The sequence below is a fragment of the Macrotis lagotis genome, chromosome 2 (assembly GCF_037893015.1).
Source record: "Macrotis lagotis isolate mMagLag1 chromosome 2, bilby.v1.9.chrom.fasta, whole genome shotgun sequence".
NCBI lineage: Eukaryota > Metazoa > Chordata > Mammalia > Peramelemorphia > Peramelidae > Macrotis > Macrotis lagotis.
Genome location: NC_133659.1, coordinates 114899672 through 114925371, shown reverse-complemented (window position 1 = coordinate 114925371; position 25700 = coordinate 114899672). Strand labels below are relative to the sequence as shown.

General features: G+C 33.6%; 1 protein-coding gene and 1 pseudogene across 6 annotated transcripts in view; one reads left to right on the top strand and one right to left on the bottom strand.

Moving 5' to 3' along the window:
* Positions 1-25700, bottom strand: part of RPS6KC1 (ribosomal protein S6 kinase C1) — a 247207-nt gene that overhangs the window by 208554 nt on the left and 12953 nt on the right. For 4 of the 6 annotated variants that reach the window (XM_074222641.1, XM_074222639.1, XM_074222646.1 and 1 more), the window contains exon 2: positions 2996-3031. The exons of 1 other annotated variant lie outside the window; for it this stretch is intronic. In XM_074222641.1, the coding sequence (XP_074078742.1) occupies positions 2996-3031 (36 nt within the window). Of the gene's footprint in view, positions 1-1385; positions 1480-2995; positions 3032-25700 lie in introns of those variants that run through there. One more of the 6 variants, XM_074222645.1, reaches the window with a different exon arrangement.
* On the top strand, positions 23456-23884 carry LOC141513125 (myosin light polypeptide 6-like; annotated as a pseudogene).

The following is a 25700-nucleotide window of genomic DNA, read 5'->3' as shown; positions in this document are numbered from 1 at the left end:
ATGTAGCTTGGTCATTCAATTTTATTATTAGTTGTCTACCAATGTCTTTTCTCACTACCTCCAATCTCTACCTTTGGATCTTTTTTATCACTTTGTCAATATTGTCATCCTATTGTCTCATGAGCTTTCTTCCCCTTTTCTTCTATGAATCTAAAATTTTTTGTATGTTTTTTAACTTCTTTGCTACTAGTGAATATACTCTTATTTTCTTAGATTAAATGCCTTTCATTCATGAATTTCTATTAAGAATACTTAGAAGGCCTTAGTACAATTCTATCACTATCCCAATTTTCATTAATAAAATTTAGTACTTATGTAGAAAACTTGAGTTACAGAAATCATGAAAAAGGCAAGAAACATTTCCAGCTTTCTATTTTTTCAACTTAGCACACCTTTCGCCTACTGCTCTGAGTTCTACTATAATTAGAAGCAACAACTACCTACATAACCTTCTCAGCAGAATTACCATGATCATTTTGATATATACATAAAGAACTGAGAGAAAGGAAGGAAAAGGGAGAAGAAAAGGATAAGTTGCATTTATTTCATAAAGCAATAATATAGCATTTTAACCAAGTTAAAGGATCAATGATTTGCAGACACTAATATGACCTGAGGGAAAAAAAATATAAAAGCTATAAAGGATTTTTCTCAGATGTCGGCTGAAAAGGGATATTCTATTAGAATACTAATTCTACGCAGTCCAATCCTTTAACCATCTGCAGTTTTTCATTGCTTTCATAAACCTAAGTTTATTTTCCTTGTATGCACTGCCTCTAATAATTATTCTATCCAATCTAAATTATAATATTTTAAAAAGAAAAATATATTCTTCACATTTGATCACAGAAAAAAAATGTATTCTTCAAATTGGGCCCTGCCTAATGTAAAAAAGGTTTTATTGTGTTTGTACAAAAGAATTTCAATCTTATTTTAAGTCTGCATCTAATAAGAATGCCTCCTATATTAAACAATTACAGACAAAGCCCTGTATTCAGTAGGACTAACAGAATACCTAAAATAAAGAGCTCCGCTCCTCCACCTATTATTATACAACTAAAAATAGTCAAAGAACTTAAAGGAGAATGACTTTATTCCTAAAACAGCAACTACCTGAACTATTTTCACATAGTTGTTTGTTTTAAAAAAATTTTAGTCAAAAGGAAAATTGAAATCCTGTTACTGGCAATTGTCAAAACTGAGTTAACCTATGTTGAAAGAACCATTTGAAATGAGATTAATGAAAAAACCAAATCAGTTTTATTATAATTTAGAGAGTATATTTTAAGGTGAAGTCAGCTATACTGGAAGACTTTTTAATGCCTTTATATTATCCATCATTTCTAATAAAGTACCATGCAATAGTCTGACTGAAAGACACTTACAATAGTTTTTTGATGAATGGTTGACCAACTGGTGTTATTAAAAAGGGTTTTCCCAAAAAAATGATGATTAAGGAAATGGCAGAGATTGTGTTCATGGATAGATTCAAGTCAGGATTCTCCCTGGAAAAGGGGAATATCAAGCTACAAAACTACAACACAACATTTCCAATAAGATTTCTCATAAAGAAACTACAATTTATTTCCCAAAAAAGTAGTAAAATTTTCAAAATTAGTAGTTGCCAGGCAATTTTTTAATTAGCAGAATTCCACCAAAGTGGGTTAGGTAAATTAAGTTAAACTCCGGGATATACAACATGAATTCTGGATAAATGACGTTTAATTTTAACTCTTTATAGTCACGCGAAATAAAATCAAATGTAAGACTGATGTCAAACCAGTAGAGTCAATACTCTATATAAATATATTCTAAATACTTTTGTGGAAGAGAAGAAAAAAATCTTATTCAGTGTCCCTTCTGACATCAGTGAGCTGGCAGGGACAGAAATGAAAATCATTCAGGAGACATTAAAATACAGCAAAGATCTCACTGAACTATTTTGAGCATATTAATCAGAGTATAACTTCACATAATGAATTCTATAACGAAATTTTAAGCTACAGTCAATAAGCTAGCATCTTTTCAGGGAGAAAATGACACTGAAATTTCACAAGACTACCATTCACAGTGAAATATAGAAATGAAAAACATATTCATAAATGATTCATATGACTCAAACTTCTCAACTGATTCCAAAATTAAATAGGTCGAGTACTTCATGTATAATTGTAGTCCTAAAATAAGCAACAGATATTAAAGAAATTTTCACTTTTAAAAAAGGCAAGCAGGTATCCCTTCCACACCTCTGGGGTTAGTTGTGCAGCACCCCAATGATCTAGAAAATCCACAGAAAGTTTTATGGCCCTCCCTTCATTCCTTTTATGTGGCATTTACAATATCTTATTGTAAAATATGTTAGCAATATGTTGGTCATAGGCTCTGCTAGCCTTTATATATTGTTGGCAACTTCCACAAAACTCCCCAAAAGTTCCCATTTAATTTCATATGCTGACCCATAATATATCAAAACCGTGTTGGCAAAAGTCATGATGTGTAAGGGATACCTGTATTTCCATAAAATTTTATTTTCAAATATGTTATCATACTAGATGGATCTGAAATAGGATAAAAATGCTAATTTGTGGTGATATAAGGAGAAGCAGGTCAGCAAAGATGTTTGCAAGGGAGACAACTATATCTATTATTTTTATTGGGAAAAGGGAAATCCCAAAAAAGAAATTACCTCTACCAATATAGGTTAGTACCTGCTCTGCAACTCCTAGAAAACTGTTTAGACCATTGAGAGGTTAAATGACTTGTGCCCAATCACAGCCATTAGGTTTCAGGGGCAGGACTTCAACCCTGGACTGGCTTACTCTGAAATCAGTTCTTGATCCAAGACCTCATAAAGTCTCACACATGAAATCTTGACACATGCAAAAATATACACTTGAGAATGATAGACAGAAAAACATTCTGTTCGATTTCTGTTGTGGTATTTGGTTAAAATTCTGTCCAATTTGAAAATTTTACATAAGTATAAATGTGTTACCTCCTGGACATCCTCTGGATTTCTTCTTGAAACAATCTAAAATGAAAGAAACATAATAGTACCTGATCAGTGTCAGAATTTCAACTGTCACATTACATTCCTATGGCATTATAGTAAAAAAAAAAAGTATAATAAAAGTATATTAAAGAAACAAAGTATAGTAACAGCTTAATTATATCAAAATCAGTTCCCAGGCAACACAATTTGGAACACAATCAAGAATAAAAAAATAAGCCCAAATGGGTGGTGAAGTAGAACCTCTGAGTCACCAAAAATTATTATTAAAATGAATAAATCCTAAGCTCCAAAATTTATTCACAAACCTACATTATTAACTTAAGCTCCTATTTTGCTCTAATGAGTGTAATAAGCTTGGTTATGTGGCTTTTAAGTCTACAGTAGATTATAAGCAAGAAATTAGAAAGGAAAAGTAAGGAAGGAAAAGTGCTAGCAACAGGAAACATTCCCATACAAATTTTTTGAGATCTTTAAAGTTGGTAAATCCATTGCTATCTGAAAAAGTCAAGAATGAAAAATATATACTGACCTTTGTCAAAACATTCTGAATTGTCATTTTGATAATATTATGTTTGCAGGTATATTTCTATTTTTCTGACTTTTAATACATACAAACTTGAAAAATGTCTTATAGTTGAATAATTGTCAATTATTTACGTTAAGAGAATTGAGATATAATGAATTAGATATAATTCATGTAAAACAAATATCTAAATTTTGTCATTAATTCCAAATTCCATTCCCAAAACATTTTTAACAATTCTGATAACAAAAAAATTACATAATTAACTTTTTACCTTCTTTACCTTTACTATTTTCTTCTTACAAGGGTCCTAAAAAAGCAGTGAGGAGATGGATAATTCATAAATCAGGTAATATCCCAGAAGATTCCAAAATTGTCTATTACCACTATAAGCTGCTTTAAAAGATAAATATTTTCTTCAAAATATATACTTAATTAATTTTATTAGTTTATAAGTCAAATCACATATTTAAAAAAACAAATTTTTAAAAATCTGGAATATGGTCTCAAACTGACAATAAGCATCCTTCAGAAGTAAAAATAATAATGACTATATCTATACTACTATTTCTTTACACCTGTTTTTAATTTTAGGACTACAATTACACCTTAAGTACCTATTTAATTTTGGAATCAGTTGAGAAGTTTGAGTTGTATGAATCATTTATGATTATGTTTTTCATTTCTATATTTCACTGTGAATGATAGTCTTGTGAAATTTCAGTGTCCTTTTCTCCCTGAAAAGATGGTAGCTTACTAATTCAAGCTTAAAATTTTGTTATGGATATTTGTTATATTATAGGAAATGCTGAATATCTGGTTTCTGTGCTATTATTTTTATTCTTCCTTCTAACTAGGGAAGTCACTATCCACTATTAAATATTAATAATTATTGTTGATAATACTAATTATTACTCATTACAATCAACTAGATATTAATAGATGTTACTAATAAATAAAATTGACTATGAATTTTAACAATAATTACTAAAAAAACTACAGTAGCTGATACATAAAATGTTTAAGATTTTAAAGCAATCTGCGTTTATGTTTACAATTCAATTGATTTTAATTTAATTTAAAATTAGTGATAAAGACTAGACCTGAAATTCTTTAGTATTAGGAACTTTGTAGTGAGAAAATTCATTCTAGCAATCAATATAAGTCAGCAACTTCTCAGAGATTCATAGTCTTAGAGAGTTGAGGAGATAAGTCTACAGCTGCCAAAATCATCCTGTTAAGGTACATTTCTAACCATATCACTTTTCCACAATCTGTCAACCAACTTCCCAGATTTATTTTATATACATTCCATCATGTAATACATATTCTAGCCAAACTGAACTACCTTCTTATTCCTTCAATTATCCTAATAGTTTTCTGACTCTCACAAGTTTTTTTCCTTATCCCTAGAATGCTCATTTCTGCCTCTCAAAAGCCATGTCTTCCCAAGACTTAACTCAGGAGTCACCCCTTCTATAAAGCATTCCCTCAGTTAAGCCTTCTCCCCCATCACAATTTTCCCTGTATCATACTTATTTGAATATAAGTTAAAACCCTCAGTAGAAGGTAGATTTCTAGAAAGCAAGAAGGTACCTCCAGCACCTAGCACATGTTGGTTGAACACTACTATTTGCAAAAAGATAAGTACTATGAAACTGATAAGAATTATTACCCATTTAACCAAAAATTATTTGTTCAGAATGCTCTAAAAGGGAGGAGGAGGAGGAGGCCTGCCTATAAAAGAAAATAATCATATCAGCTTTGTTTATAATAACAAAAAAACTGGAAGAAATCTAAAGGTTTCAACAACTGGGGGAATGCTAAATAAATCACATCAACATAATAGAATGTTACTGTGCTAGAAAAAATGACAAATATGAATGCAAAAATATGAAAAAGCATAAAGTATAAAAATCCATCTCAATGTAAACATGATGAACAAAACATTTGTAAAGATATTTTTAAAAATCATTTACTATTACCAGGTTGGACAAATGCAAGGCAGGTGTTTCAATATTAGATAAACTAGAAACATGGTAGACTATTTTTTTCATCAAATAATTATAGCAAGAGATATAGGAAAAAAACCTTTAATAAAAACAGAGCACTTATTCATATTTTTTAAAGTGAAAAGAATGAGAATGAAAATTGGAATTATTTGTAATGGAGAAAGCACACTAATATCAATGGAAAAAGCAAAAATATCTGTTAAAATCTGATACCATTCTAGAAATGCTAATCCTAAGAATAAGAAAATGGGGGGGGGGGGAGGTGGCTAGGTGGCGCAGTGGATAAAGCACTGGCCCTGGAGTCAGGAGTATCTGGGTTCAAATCCAGTCTCAGACACTTAATAATTACCTAGCCATGTGGCTTTGGGCAAGCCACTTAACCCCATTTGCCTTGCAAAAAACCTAAAAAAAAAAATGAGTGAACAGGCACAAGGGGAGGAAAAATTATCTCTCTGTAGATGAAAATTAACTTAGAAAATCATCAAGATTAAATAAAAATTAAGCAAAACATTAAGTGACTTCTGCAATAATTAATTTAAAATTTAAAGTAATCTAAATTAATCCTGACAAAATCATTTAATATATATATATATACATATATATATATACACATATATATTAGTAATAAAAAAAGGGTAGGAAGAAAAAGAATTTGTTTCAAAATAACAATAAATTGCTAATAAAAAAAGAAAAAAAAGAAATCATTTCAAAATACCTGGGAGTCTATAATCAGAACTTAACTATGATAAGACGTAATATATATAATAATAATATGAAAAAATAATAAATATAGTGCCCTAACAAATTGACAAAACTAGGCAAAAGAATAACTTGAACCTGAAGGACAAAAGATAAGAATTTTGAGGGGGAGAGCAGAGAATGGTTAGGAAGAAGCAAAGGAAAAGATTAGTGTGGCACTTTCAGATCTCAAATTTACTTCAGAATAATCATCAAAATTATTTAGTCCAATCAAAAAATAAAAAAGCTGGTCAGTGGAAAAGAGAGGGGAAAACAAAATCTAAAAGCAATCAAACGCAGTATTTGATACCAATTTCTACAATAAGGGAAAAGTGAAAAACAACTTTGCAGACATTATACTTACACTAATATCTTCCAAGGTATATCTTATGAAATTCCAAACAGAAACAAAATATAAAAGATTACATCTTTTAAAATAATTAGAAGAGAAAAGTAGGCAAACAACTATAAGAAAGAATTCTAAACTAAGCAAAATACAGAAGAGATCATATACAATGAACATAAGACAATTTCAAATACATAAAATAGAAACAATTTTGCATAGACAAAACTATGCAACTAGATAAGAAGTAACAGAAGAAAAATATGTTTTCAGCAAATCTCTCCGAAATTGATCTGATATACAAACTATATGAAGAATAGCTACAAATATATTAGACTGAGGCTAACTACACAATGGATAGGTACTTCAAGAAAGCAAATGGAGGTGGGGGAGGGAAGTGTAGATGGGGGAAATTGCAAAACTCAAACAACATCTTTAATAAAAATAGATTTAAAAAAAGCAAATAGAAGTTCGAAAAAGAGGATATAAAAATTATCCACAATCATATGGAAGAATATTCCAGATACTAAAAATGGGGAGGAGGGAAAGCAAGTTAAAAACAACTCTAAAGCATCACTTCAGACCCATCAAATTGGCAAATATTATAAAAGATAAAAAATGGTAAATGTAGGATAGACTATGGGAAGACAGAGACACAAATGCACTGTTGATAGAGTTGTAACTTGGCTTCATTATGAAGAAAACTGTCTGGTAACACATAAATTGAAAGAATCCACAGAAACCCCAAAATGAAAACTTCCAGGAATATTATACCCAAATTCCAGAGCTTATAAATTAGAGAAAATAGTTCAAGCAGCAAGAAAAAAAATCAAGTAATTTGGAGCCACAGTAAAGATCACAAAAGTTCAAAGAGCTTGGAATATGATATTCTGGAAAGCAAAAGAGTTCAGATAAAAACCAAGAAAAGCCACCCAGCAAAACTGAGTATAATTCTTCAAAAGAAAAAAAATGCCATTCAAAGAAATAGAGGACTTTCAGGTATGCCTGTTGAAAGGACCAGAAATGAACAGACAATCTGGCTATCAAATACAAGACTCAAGAGAAATATATTTAGATAAACATAAAAGAGAAATCACAAGGATTAGGATAGAATTCTACATAGAAAGAAGCTGTGGAAGTGAGTCGATTACATTGAGATGATAGAAAAATACAGACAAGAAAGAAGGTCTGGGAGAATAGGAAAGGGAAAAGAAGAATGGGGGAAATTAGCTCACACAAAAGAGACACACAAGGAAGAACTTTTACAGTGGGAGAAAACAATAAGGGAGGATGAACAATTCACAGTTCAAAAAAGGGGAAAAATATATATATATATATATATATATACATACATACATAGAAACACACAGATACACATGCATAAATAGGAAATAGGAGGGGAAGGGTAGAGAAAAGGAGAGGGGAGGGGGTATAAAACAGAAGGTAAATAAAAGAAGGTAAAATAGACTTTAGAAAAGAACCAAGATTAAAAAAAAAAAAGGCAGAAGGCCAAATAGAAGAAAATAGGAAGGGGGAAAAGCACAGTTAGTAATCATAACTGTGAATGTGAATGAAATGTACTCATCCATAAAAACAGAAGCAGATAGCAAACTGAATTAGAAATCACAATCCAACAATATGTTTTCAAGAGACACATACAGATTTAAAATCAACTCTGCTTCAACTGAAGTTTAAAAAAAAAAAAGGTAGCCATAATAATGATAATCTCAGACAAAGCAAAAGGAGAACCAATTAAAAGAGATAAGCAGGGAAATTTTGCTACAAGAACCATAGACAATGAAGTAATAACAGTACTAAATGCATGCACTAAATGGCACTGCATTCAAATTCTTAAAGGAAAACTTAAATGAATTATAGGAGGAAATAGTAAAACTATATGAGTGAGGGCCCACAACTTTCCTCTCTCAGAGCTAGTTAAATCTAATTATAAAATAAATAAGAAAGAAACAGAAGAACAGACTTTTACAAAAGCTAAATGTGATAGATAATCTGGAGAAAACTGAATGGGAAAGAATATAGGGGTTTTTTTTCCTCAGTTATACAAGATATCTTCACAAAACCTGATAGTATATTAGGGCATAAAAACTTCATAACTAAATGTAGAAAGTAAATAAGGTAAAAGTAGAAATTAATATCATAATTTAAGAAAAAGTTAAATTTAATAAAATACTACGGAATGACAAATTAAAAGCTAATTGGAAACTAAATAATCTAATCCTAGAGAATGAGTAGATCAAAGAACAATTCTTGAAATCAATAACTTCCTTAAAGATAATGAAAAAATGTTCCAGAATTTGTGAGATTCAGTCAAAGTATTACCTGAGGTAAAATTTATTTCTGTAAATATATAAATCAAATTTATATCTCTAAAAATATACATAAAAGATAAAAGAAATCAATGCTTGAAAATCAAAGAAGAAATTAATGAAGCTTGAAAGTTTAAAAAACAGAAACTACTAAAATAATAAATGAAACAAAGATATTTTTATGGGAGAAAACAACAAAATAAATAAACCCTTGAATAATTTTATATAAAAAAAGAAAATCAAATTATCCATACAAAAATGAAAAGGTGGAATGTACCACCAATGAAGAAGAAATTAAATCAATTATTACAAGTTATTTTGCCCAATTAAATACCAGTAAAACCAATAATCTCAATGAAATGGATTAAAATTTACAAAAATATAAACTGCCCAGAGTAATAGAAGAAACAGAAAACTAATGTAATCTTAGAAAAAGAAAATGAACAATTCATCAATGAGCTCCCTAAGTAAAATTTCTCGGGGGCAGTGCCAAGATAGCATGAAGACAGCATTTCCCGAGAACTCCTTCCCCAAAAAACTCCAAAAGCCATAAAATTATGACTCTAGACAAAATTTAGAGGGGCAGAACCCACAGAAAGGCTGAATGATACATTTTCCCAGTTCAAGATAACTTAGAAGTTCTGCAGGAAAGGTGTGTTTCACCAGCACCAGCAGTTGGAAAAAGCCCCATCGCAGTGCAACTCTGGAACAGCCTGAAGGGACAGGGAGAGAATTCTGCTGCAGCAAAATGAGTGTGGAGTGAGGGAGTACCGGCCACAGAACCTGCAGCAAGAATTGGGACAAACCAGCCTGCACCTCCAGAGCACAGCCCACAGATGGTAAGGGGTCCAGGGAAAACTGCAGAAATTTCTCTGTTCTCCCTGGAAATGAGTAAACAACAGAAAAAGAAGGATCTCAGCATAAAAAATTACTTTAGTCCCATAGAAGATCAAAACACATACTCAGATGACAAAATCAAAGGTTCTGTATCCAAAACCTCCAAGAGAAATAGAAAATGGGCTCAGACTATAGATGAGCTCAAAAAAGATTTTGAAAAGCAAATAAAGAAGGTGGAAGAAAAATTGAGAGGAGAAATGAGAGTGATGCAGAAAAATCATGAAACCAAATCAACGGCTTGGTGAAAGAAAATACAAAAAAAAAAAAAAACCTGAAGAAAATAAAATAATAAAAGCTAATTTAGACCAAATAAAAAAAAAGCAAAACAAAAGGCAAATGAGGAGAAGAATGCCTTAAAAAGCAGAACTGGCCAGCTGGAAAAGGAGAGAAAAAAGCTCTCTGAATAAAATAATGCCTTCAAATCCAGATAGAAATAAAGGAAGCTGATGACTTTGCAAGAAATAAGGAAGAAATAAAACTCTTCCAAAAAAAGTCAAAAATTAAAAGAAAATATGAAATATCTCAATGGAAAAATAACTGCCATTGAAAACAGATCCAGAAGAAATAATTTAAAAATTATTGGGCTACCTGAAAGTCATGACCAGGAAAAGAGCCTAGACTTCATTTTTCAAGAAATAATACAGTAAAATTGCCCTGAGATCCTAGAAGCAGGGGTTAAAATAGAAATTGAGGGAATTCACCAGTCACCTCCTGAAAGAGATCCCAAAAGAAAAACTTCCAGGAATACTATAGCCAAATTCCAAAATTCCCAAATCAAAGAGAAAATTCTAAAAGCTCCAGAAACAATTCAACTACAGAGGCTCCACAGTCAGGATTACACAGAATCTGACAGCATCTACATTAAGGGCTCATAGGGATTAGAATATGATATTCCGGAAGACAAAAGATCTTGGTTTACAACCAAGACATCACCTACCCAGCAAAACTGAACACCCTCTTTCAGGGGAAAAAATGGAGTTTCAATGAAACAGGCGACTTTCAAACTTTCCCACTGAGACAACCAGAGCTGAACAGAAAGTTTGATCCCCAAGTACAGGACTCTGGTGAACCATAGAAGGAGTGGATGAGAAGGACTATGAGGAACTTAATGATAATGAACTGTTTTGTATTCCTTCATGGGAAGAAGATTTTGATAACTCATATGAACTCTCTCATTTATAAGAGCTGTTAGAAGGAGCATAGAGACAGGGCACAGGAAGGATGGTATAACATAGTAAAATATAGTATAATAATGGTATAATATAGTAAAAAGATGGAGTCAATGGGTGATAAAGGAAAGTACTGGGAGGAAGGGAAAGGAGATGAAGAAGCTAAGAAATTTCACATAAGAGTCAAGAAAAAGCTTTTTCAATGGAGTGGAATGGGGGAAGGCAAGGGGGAATGAGTGAGTCTTCATTCTCATGAGAAATGGCTCAAAGAGAAAATAACATACACACTTAATAGAATATAGAAATCTATCTTACCCTAGAGAAAAATGAGAAGAAAGGGATGGGAACGGGGGGGGGGGGGGGGGGGGGGGGGGGGGGGCGGGAAGGGGGGGAATAGGTGATAGTTATGGGAGAGGGTACTCAGATACAACACACTTTTGGACAGGACCAGGATGAAAGGAGAGAGAAAATAGAATAAATGAGAATGGGGAGGAATAGAGTGGAGGTAAATACAGCCAGTAATAGCAACTGGAAAAAATATTGAAGCAACTTCTCTGGTGGACTTATGATAAAGAAAGCAACTCACCCCAGAGACAGAGCCACTGAAATCTGAACACAGACTGAAGAACATTTCTCTCTCTCTCTCTCTCTCTCTCACTATTCTTGCGGTTTCTCATCTTCTTGGGGGGAGGGGTGTTTATATTTACTCATATAACAAAATTATTGTAATAATACAAAATAAATAAATCTAAAAAAAATTAAAAAAGAAAAATTTCTCAGGACCAGATGAATTCACAAGTGAATTCCACCAAGTTTTTAAGGAACAATTAATCACAATACCTTAACGATTATTTGAAAACTTAAGTAAAGAAGGAGCCCTACCAAATTCTTTTAAAGACATAAATAAGAGAATCAACTACCCATTATACCAAAACCAGGGAGAGCAAAAATGGAGAAAGATATACATATATTGAAACAAAAAGATCATATGCTGTAATCAGTTGGAATTTATGCAAGAAATGCAGAACTGGTTCAATATTAGGAAAACTATCAGCATAACTATATCAATTATAATAACAAAAATAATATAATTATATCAACAGATGCAGAAAAGGAGTGTAACAAAATAACACCCTTTTCTATTAAAAACACTAAATCAAAGGAATCAATGGAACCTCTCTTTAAAATGATTAGTAGTATATAAAATCAAAAGCAAGCATTATCTAAAACAGGGATAAATTTGAAGACCTCCCAATAAGCTCAGGAGTGAAATAAGGATATCCATCATCATTACTATTATTCTATACTGTCCTTTACATATAAGAGCAATATGGAACTATGCCCAAAGAGTAATAAAATTGATCATACCCTTTGATCTAGCAATACCAATACTAGGCCTATATACAGAAGAAATCATAAAAAAAATGGAAAAAGTCCCACATGTTCCAAAATATTTGTAGCAGTTCTTTTTGTGGTATTGGAAATTGAGGAGATGCCCATCATTTGAGAAATAGCTGAACAAGCTATGGTATATGAATGTTATGAAGTACTATTGACTATAAGAATTATGAATGGTCAGACTCTAGAGAAGCATGAAATGAATTACAGGAACTGATGCTGAGTGAAGGGGGTAGAACCATGAAAACATTGAACATATTAACAGCAACACTGTGAGTTGGCCAACTTTGATAGATGCAGCTCTCCTGAGCAGTTCAGAGAACTAAGACAACCCTGGGAGATCTATTATGGACCACACCATACACATCCAGATGAAAAAAAAAATTAAAAAAAAGAATCTGAATGAATACTATGTTGACTTATTAAAATTTGTTTTATGTTTTTCCTTCCTATCCCATAGTTTTCTTTCTTTTCCCTTAGTCTTAATTCCTCATACACAAAATAACTAATATGTAAACATGTTAAATACAAATATACATATACAACATTCACTAGATTGCTCACTTAAGGGGATGGGGTGGGAAGGGAGTGTGTAGAAGAAAATTGTGTAGCTTATAAAGATGCAAGTGGAATGAACAAGGAAAAATTTTTGTAACAATTGGAAAAATTAAAAAATCAATAAAAAATATGGAATTCAAAAGCTTACAAAAAGCTGAGTGCTGAAAACTATCTTTGCATGTAATGGAAAAAAGAAAATAAAATGACATTAAAATAATATGAGCAGGATAGTTTCAGAAAAATCTGACAAGGCAAAATGAAATGAGCTGAACCAGGGTGACAATGTGATCAAGATAATGTTCCAAGATAATTCCAAAGCAATTGATTCATGCTGAAAAATACTATCTCAGGACTACCAGCCAAGATGGCGTAGAGAGACAGGCACAGTTCTAATATCCCTTGATCTTGAAACAAACCTCTTAACAGAAATCCAATCAACAAAACCCAAAAAGAAAAGCCAGGAGGAAAGAATATCTACCTCAGGATCTGTCTTCCGTAGTCATGGGTGAGTCCAGGTGCAGGGGGTGGACTCTGCAGGGAGCAGGACTGGGGAGAGCCTGGGAGCCTGGATTAGCCATGGATTAGCCTGATGAGCAGTGGAGCTGAAGCCCAGGAGCCTGAGGGCCCTAGAACTGGACCTGCTTGATTAGCAGCGGGTCTAGAGCCTGGTCAACCGTAGGGGCTTGGGTCAACTAAGGAGCAGAGGCATCAGGAGCATGCTGGCAGGGCTGGAGGAAGAGTTCCTGTGCAGGAGAACTGGGACAACATCCCTGGGCTCCTCTGGTCAGGAGAACTCAGAATCCACGCCTCCATGACCTCCTGAAGCCTCTACCCAGAACAAAAACAATCATAGACCTTCTGTCCCAGGCTAAGGCCAAGCAGCAGAACCAGCCCAGCTGACAATAGGGAGAGTGATCACCTCACCCCAGGGTAAAGGCCACCACAGATTGAAGACAAAAAGTATTTAACAGCTTCAATCACTCCCTCCAGGCCAAGGGAGAAGGCCTCAATCAAGGTCACTCCAGAGAAAGCAACCAGAACCCCTACTGGCCAGCTGGAGATATTTCACTCAGTGAGCAAAACCTCTAACACCCCCTACTGGCCAACAGGAGATATTACACTCATTGAGTAAAGCCTCTAGGGATCCCAACACCAAAACTCTGTGAACCAGCCCCTCCTCCAACACAAGGTCTTAGCAAAATGAAAAAAGGTCAGCAGAAAGGAGGGTCCATAGAAAAATTCTTGGAAGGAAAAGACCCTAACTCAGAGACCTAGAACCTCTGAGGAGAATATGAACTGGTCTCCCACACAGAAAGACTTCCTTGAAGAAATAAGGAAGGAGTTTAAAAATCAATTGGAAAATTTGGGAAAAGAAACCAGGAGATGAACACCTTGCAACAAGAAAACAAATCACTGGAAAATACAATTGGACAAATACAAAATGAGGCTAATTTCCTCAGATCCTCAACTGGACAAATGCAAAAAGAAAATAATTCTCTTAAAGCCTCAATTGATCAAATGGAAAGTTCTTTCAAAAATAGAACTGTCCAAGTAGAAAAGGAGTTGCAAAAGGTAAATGAAAAAAACTCCTCTCTAAAAAAAAAAATGGAGTCTGCAGAAACTAATGACTTCATGAGACAGCAAGAGCCTGTTAAACAAAACCAAAAAATAGAAAACACAGAAAAAAATGTAAAATACCTCATCAGCAAAACCACTGACCTCAAGAATGGACTGAGAAGGGACAACCTGAGAATGATTGGTCTTCCTGAAAACACTAAAAAGAAAAAAAAAGCCTGGACTTAATATTACAGGATTTAGTGATGGAAAATTGCCCTAATATCAAGGAACCAGAAGGCAAAATAATTATTGAAAGAATACATCAATACCCTCTGGAAAGAGATCTTAAAATGAAAACACCAAGGAACGTTGTGGCAAAATTCCAGAACTATTAGGTAAAAGAGAAAATCCTGCAAGCAGCCAGAAAGAAACAATTTAAATACCAAGGAGCCACAGTAAGGATTATGCAGGACCTGACTACATCAACATTACAACATCTAAGAGCCTGGAACAAGATATTCTGAAGAGCAAGGGAGCTTGGAATGCAGCCAAGAAACTACTATCCAGCAAAGCTGAGCCTTCCTTTGCAGGGGAAAAGATGGACATTTAACAAAATAAAAGAATTCCAAAAGGCAGAGAGATACATATACAGTAAAAGGTAAAAGCAAAATATATTTTGCTTCAACTGAAGTGAAAAAAAGCAGGGGTAGCAATCCTTATCTCAGACAAAGCAGCTGCAAAAATAGATATTATTAAAAGAGATAAGGAAGGAAACTATATTGGAAACTGAATAACCCCATTTCAAATAATGAGTGGATCAAACAACAAATTATAGAAAGAATTAATTATTTTTATCCTGGATAATGATAATAATGAAACAACATACCAAACCTATGGGATTCACTCAAAAAAGCTGTCAGGGGATATATTATAAATTTAAATGCCTACATGAATAAATTAGAGAAAGAGGAAATCAATGAACTAAATATGCAACTAAAAAATTTAAAGAACAAATTAAAAACCCCCAATTAAATGCCAAATTACAAATTCTAGAAATTAATAAAATCGAAAGCAAAAAAACTACTGAATTAATAAATAGAACCGAGAGTTGGTTTTATAAAAACCAATAAAATTGATAAACTTCTGGTCAATTTGATTTAAAAAATAAAGAAAAAAACAATTTGCTAGTATCATAAATGAAAAAGGTGAACTCACTACCAATAAGGAGGAAAATAAAGTAATGATTCAAAATTATTTTGCCCAACTCTATGCCAAAAAAGTTTAACAATCTAAGTGAAATGGACGAATATTTACAAAAATATAAGTTGCCCAGTTTAAATGAAGAAGAGATTGAATACCTAAACAACCCTACCTCAGAAAAAGAAATTCAACAAGCCATCATTGAACTCCCTAGGAAAAAATCTCCAGGGCCTCATGGATTCACAAGTGAATTCTACCAAACATTTAAGGAATAATTGGCTCCAATTCTATATAAACTCTTTGGAAAAATAGGGGAAGATGGAACTCTGCCTAAGTCTTTCTATGACACCAATATAGTGCTGATACTTAAACCAGGAAGAGTTAAAACAGAGAAAGAAAATTATAGACCTATCTCCCTGATGAATATAGATGCAAAAATCTTTGAGGTTTGGGTATTTTTGGGTTTTTTTTAGATTTTTGCAAGGCAATGGGGTTAAGTGGCTTGCCCAAGACCACACAGCTAGGTAATTATTGTCTGAGGCCAGATTTGAATTCAGGTACTCCTGACTCCAGGGCCAGTGCTCTATCCACTGAATCACCTAGCCACCCCATAAATGCAAAAATCTTAAATAAAATCTTAGCAAAATGATTACAATAAGTTATCACTAGGATAATATTTTAACTAAGTAGAATTTATACCAGGAATGCAGGGTTGGTTCAATATTAGGAAAACTGTTAGTATATTCAATTATATCAACAACAAACCTATCAGAAATTATATGATTGCAACAATAAATGCTGAAAAAACTTTTGACAAAATACAGCACCCATTCCTACTAAAAACACTAGAGAATTTAGGAATAAATGGACTGTACCTTAGAATAATAAGCAGTATCTATCTGAAACCATCAACAAGCATTATATTCAATGGGGAGAGACTAGAAGCATTCCCAAAAGATCAGGGGTGAAATAAGGATGCCCATTATCACCACTACTATTCAATATCATATTAGAAATGTTAACTTCAGCAATTAGAGAAGAAAAAGAAATTGAAGGAATTAGAATTGGGAAGAGAGACAAAACTCTTACTCTTTGCAGATGACATGATGGTCTACCTAGAGAATCCCAAGAAATCATCCAAAAAACTACTGGAAACAATTAGCAATTTTAGCAAAGTTGCAGGTTATAAAATAAACCCTCATAAATCCTCAACTTTTCTATATATGTCTAGCAAGCTACAGCAGGAAGAGCTAGAAAGAGAAATCCCATTCAAAGTAACCTCAGACAATATAAAATACCTGGAAATCTATTTGCCAAGGCAGACAGAAACTTTTTGAAAACAATTATAAAACACTTCTCACACAAATTAAATCAGATTTAAATAACTGGGCAAAAATCAACTGCTCATGGATAGGTAGAGCTAATATAATAAAAATGACAATTCTACCAAAATTAAACTACCTGTTTAGTTCCCTACCAATCAAAATTCCAAAAAATTACTTTAATCTGTTAGAAAAAGTTGTGAAGAAATTCATATGAAGAAATAAAAGTCAAGAATTTGCAGGGATTCAATGAAAAAAAGTGAAAAGAGGGTGGCTGAGCCCTACCTGATCTAAAATTACATTATAAAGCATCAGTCATCAAAACTGTCTGGTATTGGCTAAGAAATAGAGTGGTGGACCAGTGGAATAGACTAGGTGCAATAGCAGGAAATGATTATAATAATCTGCTGTTTGATAAACCCAAAGAATCCAGCTACTGAGATGAAAACTCTCTTCAATAAAAACTGTTGGGAAAATTAGAAGTTAGTAGGGAAGAAACTTGGATTAGACCAACACCTCACACCCTATATACCAAGATAAGATCCAAATGGATACAGGATTTAGACATAAAAAACAATATTATAATCAGACTAGAAGATCAAGGAGTAGTTTACCTGTCAGATCTACAGAAAGGGAAGCAGTTTATGACTAAGGAAGAGATGGAGAACATCACTAAAAACAAACTAGATGATTTTTGATTACATTAAATTAAAAAAGCTTTTGCACAGACAAAAACACTTGTAACCAAAATCAAAGAAATATAGTAAACTGGGAAACAATCTTTACAGCTAGTACTTCTGACAAAGGACTAATTTCTAAAATCTACAGAGAACTGAGTCAAATTTTTAAAAAAGCCATTCCCCAATTGGCAAATGGTCAAAGGATATGAAAAGGCAATTTACAGATGAGATCAAAGCAATCCAAAGCCATATGAAAAATTGCTCTAAATCATTACTTATTAGAGAAATGCAAATTAAAGCTCCTCTGAAGTACCACCTCATACCTCTCAGACTGGCCAATATGACCAGAAAGGACAATGATCATTGTTGGAAGTGATATGGGAAACCTGGGACACTATTACATTGTTGGTGGAGCTGTGAACTCATCCAACCTTTCTGGAGAGCAACTTGGAACTTCGCCTAAAGGGCAACAAAAATGTTCATACCCTTCAATCCAGCAATACCCTGAAGAGATCATGAAAAAGTGAAAAAACAACATTTGTAAAAAATATTCATAGCAGCCCTGTTTGTGGTGGCAAAGAATTGGAAATCAAGTAAATGTCCTTCAATTGGGGAATGGCTTAGCAAACTGTGGTATAAGTATGTCATAGAACACTATTGTTCTATTAGAAACCAGGAAGGATGGGAATTCAGGGAAGCCTGGAGAGATTTGCATGAACTGATGCTGAGATGAGCAGAACCAGAAAAACACTGTACACCCTAACAGCAACATGGGGGTGATGATCAACCTTGATGGACTTGCTCATTCCATCAGTGCAACAAACAGGAACAATTTGGGGCTGTCTGAGATGGAGAATACCATCTGTATCCAAAGAAAGAACTGTGGAGTTTGAACAAAGACCAAGGACCATTAATTTAGGAAAAAAACTGATATCTTATTGTCTGGTCTTGCTATCTCTTATATGTTATGTTTCTTCTTTAAGGATATGATTTCTCTCTCATCAAATTCAATTTGGATCAATGTATACCATGGAAAAAATGTAAAGACTGACAAATTGACTTCTGTGGTGGGTGGGGGAAGGAAGTAAGATTAGGGGAAAAATTGTAAAACTCAAAATAAATAAAATCTTAAAAAAAAAAAGAAATTAAGCTCCCAATGCAGGTCTATACACCAATCCTTCCCTACTACTACTACTACTACTACTATCAACAACCACCAAAAATAAATTATGTTCAATTGCTTAAAAAAAAAAAAGATGGCAAATTGCCTTCTGTGGGAGGTGGGGGAGGGAAGTAAGATTAGGGGAAAAATTACAAAACTCAAAATAAATAAAATCTTTAAATAAAAAATAAAATTAAATGAAAAAATAAGACACTCTTAAAAAAGAAAAGGAAAACTACTATCTCCCTCCAGAAAGAAAACTGATGAACCCTGAATGTACACTGAAGTAAACTTTTTTAATTTTACTTATTTTTGTTTTATTTTGTTTGTGTTTTCTTTTGCAACATGGTTAATATGGAAATATCTCTAGTTGTCTTAATTCATAGTTGGCCACTGAATTTGGATGAGAAAGTGAGGATGGTGATTTAGCAGAGCACCCCCTCACTCAAATTCAATTCAAGTGCAAGTCATGGTATCACCTCCCTGTTGTCATGTTCTTCTTCAAAAACAAACAAATATATCAAGACAGAAATGTTTTGCATGACTGTACATGAATAATTGAAATCAAATTACTTGCCTTCTTAAGGAAAAGAATAGGAGAGGAGAGAGGGTGAAAATGTGATACTCAGAATTTTTTCGGTGATTGTTAAAAAAGCTTTACATGTAATTAGAAAACATTTAATGAAATAAAAATAAGTTTTTAAAGAAGAGTCATTAAAAAGTTACAGCAATGTTTTTTAGAAGAGTAGCAATAAAATTTTTGCTTTAAAAGGAATTCTGTGAATCTGGGTACCCTGTTTCCCAGCAAGGGGGATTTGTTTTTCCCTAAAAGGTAACAGACTGTCCCTACTAATTCATCTGTCACTGCCTCTTTTGATTCAGGTTCCTAATCACCTAAAGACATTAAAAAGTCCCATCCATGTGTAATTGAGCCCCTCTGAAATGATAGATGTCTGAAAACTACTTAGGAAAACATACCTTGCTCTATAGACTAACCTGTTTCCACATGGAGATAAAGAAGGCCTCATTTAAAGATGTTAGACACCATTATCCTTACAGTATATAGTTGCTATGCTAGGGCTGCTAGGTAGCGCAGTGTATATAGCACTTGCCTTGGAGTAAGGATAGGAGTTCTAATCTGAAATCGGATACTTGAAGCTTACTAGCTGTATGACCTTGGGCAAGTCACTTAACCCTGACTGCCTTGTATCCAGGGTCATCTCTAGTCATTCTAACTCATATCTAGCCACCAGACCCAGATGGCTCTGGAGGAGAAAATGAGGCTGGTAACTGGAAAGTGAGCATCCCCTCACTCAAATGCATCTGTCATGGCATCATCTCTCTGATGTCATAATCTTCGAAAATGAAGGACAAACATTCCACTTGCTATGTTAGAGCTAAGTAAATCTCCTTTTATTAACTACTCAATGATTTAGAAATGTTATTTCATCCCAAAATCAAATTTGAACTAAAAGGGTGCTAACAAGTCTAACCCTAACACATACAAAGCCAAACAAATGTACAGAAACAGAATCAGAACAATAGCATACTTAGTTTTTTGTGTTATTATTTTTAAAGTACCAGCAAGAAAATCCTAAAGGCATTCATGCTCAAAAGAGATCAGAAGGGAAAACAAAGAAAATATAACTCTTAGTGCTTGGTTAAAGTTTCTATTATTTTTCCTTTGATCAAAATGCTAATATTTTGTGGTTATATTCTTTATTTTTATTTTATTTCAATTTATTCACATTGCTAATTTTATCATAGATATTGGCTAATTAGCTGAGATGCCTGAAGGGGGATTTAGTTTTGGCTTAAGAAGCATGAAGAGAGATGCACAGCTATTTGCTGAGAAGCCTGAAGAGAATTCCATAGCCATTCACTAGAAGAGCTATAGTACTTCCTGACAAAGAGGTTTAGGCCACTCCAATAAATGAAGGATAGAGTAATATATGTCCTTGAACACAGCATCTCAGCTGAGGCTGAAAGGAACTTGAAAAAACTATAGTCTCTTCTCTGCAAGAGAAAGGTTCATTAATCTTAATCCATTCTTCAATAAATAGTGGAAGTGTACAGAATTCATAGCAAATATTGTTTAGAATATTGATATGGCCAGTACTGATGATTATCTTGAGTGTGGAGTATGGGAGCCCAGGGTGCAAAGGAAAAAAAACAACACCTGGTAGAAGAGATATGGCTGGGAAGAGAAGAGCATAATAATATCAGTCAAGTCAAGTCAAGACAAGAAGCATGCTTTATACACTAAATATCCCAGGCAGTATGCTGAGCACTGGTAAAAAAAAAAAAAAAGCAATACAGAATAATAGAAAATAAGATAGAACAGATATCATAAATATCAACATAATAAGCATTGTGAGTAATATTAACTTAATAACATTAACTTTAAAAGCATTGTATAATATTAGACATAGGTAAACTAGATGTGAACTAGTAAACTACACAGAATAGAATATATAATATTTTGTTAGAGCAAAGGTATCATTTCACTGCCTGGGACCTGATTACAGATAATCCTTCACACAAGTGCCTTGGTCATTTGAGTTTTCTATATAATGTGTTCCATATCTAATGTCAACAGACTGGGAATCCATTGGGAAGTCCAATGCTCCCACTGAATGTGCTCACATGAGCCTGCAGTCAAGGATTACTTTATTTACATTGCAATCTAATTAAAATGGTTTTTAATGACTGACTCAAGGCTAACTAGTAAAAGCAGTATATATTTGAGCCTCATAAGTTTTGATTTGGAGAGGACTCGAACCTATAAAATAACCTAGATTCTAGGAGAGCCCAGAACATTTAAAGGAGGGTCCTTATGGACTATAATTATATATCTCCTTATAAAAGTTCATTTAAAAAATTCAATAAGCATTCAAACTGACAATAGAACAATATGAGGAAATTATTCTCTCACCCCGTTTATCCTCCACTCAGCTATCAGAAAGTACATGTCTGACCATGTTATCTCAATAAGTTCCAATGTCTTCCCATTTAGCTCCAAGAGCAAATGGTTATCTCTCTTTGGCAAGGTAAAGTTCTTTCTAATCAATAGAATTCAAGTTTCCTCCCAACAAAGGAAGTTGATTTCTTTAGTCTTTGCTCTTCTTCTTTTGCCTATGTATGAAGATGGGTCAGTCAAACACTGAGACTGGCCTTTGATAAGTTCAAAGGAAATGGAGGTCTTTGGCAAATATCATAAAATGGTCTTTTTAAAAATCTGAATAACTTTATATTAGGGGACAATTGTGATTTTATCTGTAAATGCAAGGGTGTAAAAGACTGTACCACACTGATTGTTTTACTCTTTCTTAAACAGCACTGGGGATTCTAGATTGTGTTCCAAACATCATTTATTTACTAAGGATAGTAAATTTTTCAACAGGGACAATGTAACCAGGGTCTGGTACAAGGCCAGACCCCATCACCTGGTTCAACTGATGAAACTTCCACATAGAAGAAGCTGGAAGCCTACTTCCAGGAAAGTAAGAAAAGTAACATAAAAAGACTGTAAAATATGCATAGATTTATGTAACTGGTTCCAACAGATTAATCACATGAAGAATAGAAGGCTTTTCTGATTATCTCTGAAGGCATTCAAAAAGTCTGGGAAATTTCTGTCATTCCCTATCTTCCCTTAGTCTTTTCAATTGTTCTGTTCTTTGTTAAATGGTATTTGGAGGAGCAACTGTGGCACCTTCGAGACCACATGAAAGACTCCTGCATTTTATCTTTTTTGTTCTAGGTGAAGGGAGTGGAGTATTCTTGACTATGTGAGTTTCAAAAAAAAAAAAGGTATCAGCAATCAGAGTGTTCCAGAGTCTAGAGGGCACAATTTTGCAGGCAGTTCAGTATCAAACGACTCAAGGATCAAAGAGTATGACCTTCTCAACCCAGGCCACTGGAAGCTGAGGCACAAACTCATCCACCAAAGATACCATATGAATATGGTAGGACCAATGCTATGTAGGAACCAAGTCTTAGATGATACCCAGTTAGAAGAAGTAATAAGGTTAATGAACCAGGAAAGGAGACTGAGAAAAATGGTTAGTCAAGCAAAAGGAAGGCAAGAGAAAAAAGCATCACAAAAACCCAAAGAAGAAAGAATATCCAGGAGGAAAGACTAATAGATCAGCAATTTCAAAAGCTGCTGAGAGTCTAAGAAGGATGAGGATAAAGAAAAGACAATCAGATATGGCAATTAAAAGATGAATGGTAACTCTGATTCAGTTTAGTGATAAGGTTAAGAAGAAAAACCACAAAGTAAAAGATGAGTAAAAGAGTTAAGTAGAAGATACAAGTGTAAACATTTTTTACTAGAAATTTAGTTGTGAAAGAGAAAAGGGAAAAGGAATAATAACTTTAGAAAATGTCTAGTCTAGAAAGGTTTGAGGATTTTTAATGATTTACAAGGCTTCCTTAAAATAAGTTCTCCTAGTGCCTTTTAAAAGTAAACTTTGTCTGCATACATCAACAGCAGGAAGAGTTTAAGTACAACCGAGCTGCACAATCAAGATGTATGACTTTATGGAAATCAGATGGTAGAGTTCAAGGAGGTCTTCCAGTTGTTTGATCGAACAGGGGGATGGAAAGATCTTATATAGCCAGTATGGGGACATGATGTGAGTCCTGGGCCAGAACTCTTTCCAAATCTGAAGTGCTCAAGGACCTAGGGAATCCCAAGAGCAACGAGATGAATATGAAGGTATTAGACTTTGAACACTGTATGCCAATACTGCAGATTGTAGCAAAGAATAAGGACCAGGGTACATAAGAAGACTATGAGGCATTATGAGTATTTGATAAGGAAAAGAATGGCACACACAGGAGCTGAAATAAGACAGATCCTCATCACCTTGGGTGAAAAGATGACAAAGGAATAACTGGAACTGTTGGTGAAAGCACATGAGGATAGCAAAGACTGTATCAACTATGAAGAATTAGTCTGAATGGTGCTGAATGGCTAAGAACAACTCCCCTTTTCAAAAAGAATGCCCTAACTTTTTCAATAAGAAAAATCACACTCTTGACCCTGAAGCAACCAACTACATTGTCAGTGTAACAAAGATCCTTACTTCCACACACCACCATATGTCCTATTTGACCTATTTGCTTTCTGCTTTTACCAAATAAACTTCCTATCTGCTCGAAAAAAATGCCTCAATTTGCAAAAATATCTGATACAAAACATGAACTAAAGAATACATTACAGAGAAAGCTATATTGTATTTACCTCAGCTAGTCAGAGGAAACAGCCAATGCAATCTGTGTTTTTAAATGAGAAAAAAAAATTTCTTCTAAATCTCCAAAGAAAGATTATTTCTATTCCTTTTAGAAATAAATATATATATATATATTCTCCTTTTCAAGGTAAATAATTTTCAATATAAAAGACTTAATCATAACAAAATTTAGCAACAAGTTCCTTTTGGAGGGAAGTTAGGGAAAAGAGGAAAGAATCTGTTCCTGAAACATACTTGAAATCTGAAACCATATAACTTTGGGTATAGGAAAGGAAAACCTCATAAGAAGATACCTTCAACTCCTTTCATCCATTAGAGATTAAATTCTTTTGACAAATTCTGAGAAGCTACCAGAAATTTCTCTAATATGATAATCAAATGGTCTAATATTTAATTAAACTGCATTGATTAATTGGGAGAGAGAAGGGCAATCTTTTTTCTGAAAGAAATATAGCACATTCTGATAAGCAACAACTAAAAATACTTGAGTCCTGAGCCTACTCCCCCATTAGCCCCTTATTCAACTTAGCCCCTCACCCTTCACCTTTAATTTAGTGCTACTAACTTTTATCCTCCTGGATTTCTCTCCTCAGGAGATCCCATATGGAAAAGGACTTCAGATTCTATTCTTCCCTTTCTTTTAGACCTCCCACAAAATTCAAAATCCTTTTACAGGTTTTCTAACACAATAGCCAGTAGCTACAAGGAAACAAGTTATAATGGGAACAGTTACAAAGTTATTATATTTGGCATATATTGATTTTATTATCTGAGTAAGATAATTGGGTTTATTCGGGGAAAAAAGAAATTATTCATTTTAAAAGTATGGTATATAAGACAAATGCTAGTGTGATATGCCTAGAAATCATCCTTTTGATTTCTAATATTCAGCATTTAGCCCAGTGCTCACATTTTCTAAAGACTTGTTTCAGAACATTTGAATTTGCTTGACCCTCCTAGTTAAATGGCAACTAAACTAAGTAGAAATTTAGATGTTCAATCTTTTTGGAATCCTGTGCAGAATACGATCTATAAACATCACTAATTTAGCCAAACATAGTTTCCTTTCTTTGTGTCTGTACATTATGTAAGTTTTAATTATTATAAAATATGATATCTAAGTAGTGATTTATCTTCTCTCAAGTTTTAATTTTTAGTATATTTTAGGTTCTTTGTAGCATATAAGATCCGCTTGCAATTTCTGAAAAATCCAGGAGACACCACTAAAAAATGATTCAAAGGAAAAACAGCACTGAACTGCCAATGATCTTCAGCAGTTGATGAGTAGACAAGGAAATTATCACCTTTCTTCCTGCTTACATCCTCCACAAATGTTTTCCTCAATTTTTCCTATGATCTTTGGAAGTTAGAAGAAGAATTTAGAACTGTCTCTTCTCTAGAAGATATATGAAGAACTGGAAAATAGTCACACAGAAATGGTCTCCATAAGTGTTTACCACTTTTCTTACAATTTTGCTTTGTATAATAAATCATGTGGCAGGCAGAAGGAACGGAAGTAGAGAAGAGCAGATAAGGGAGG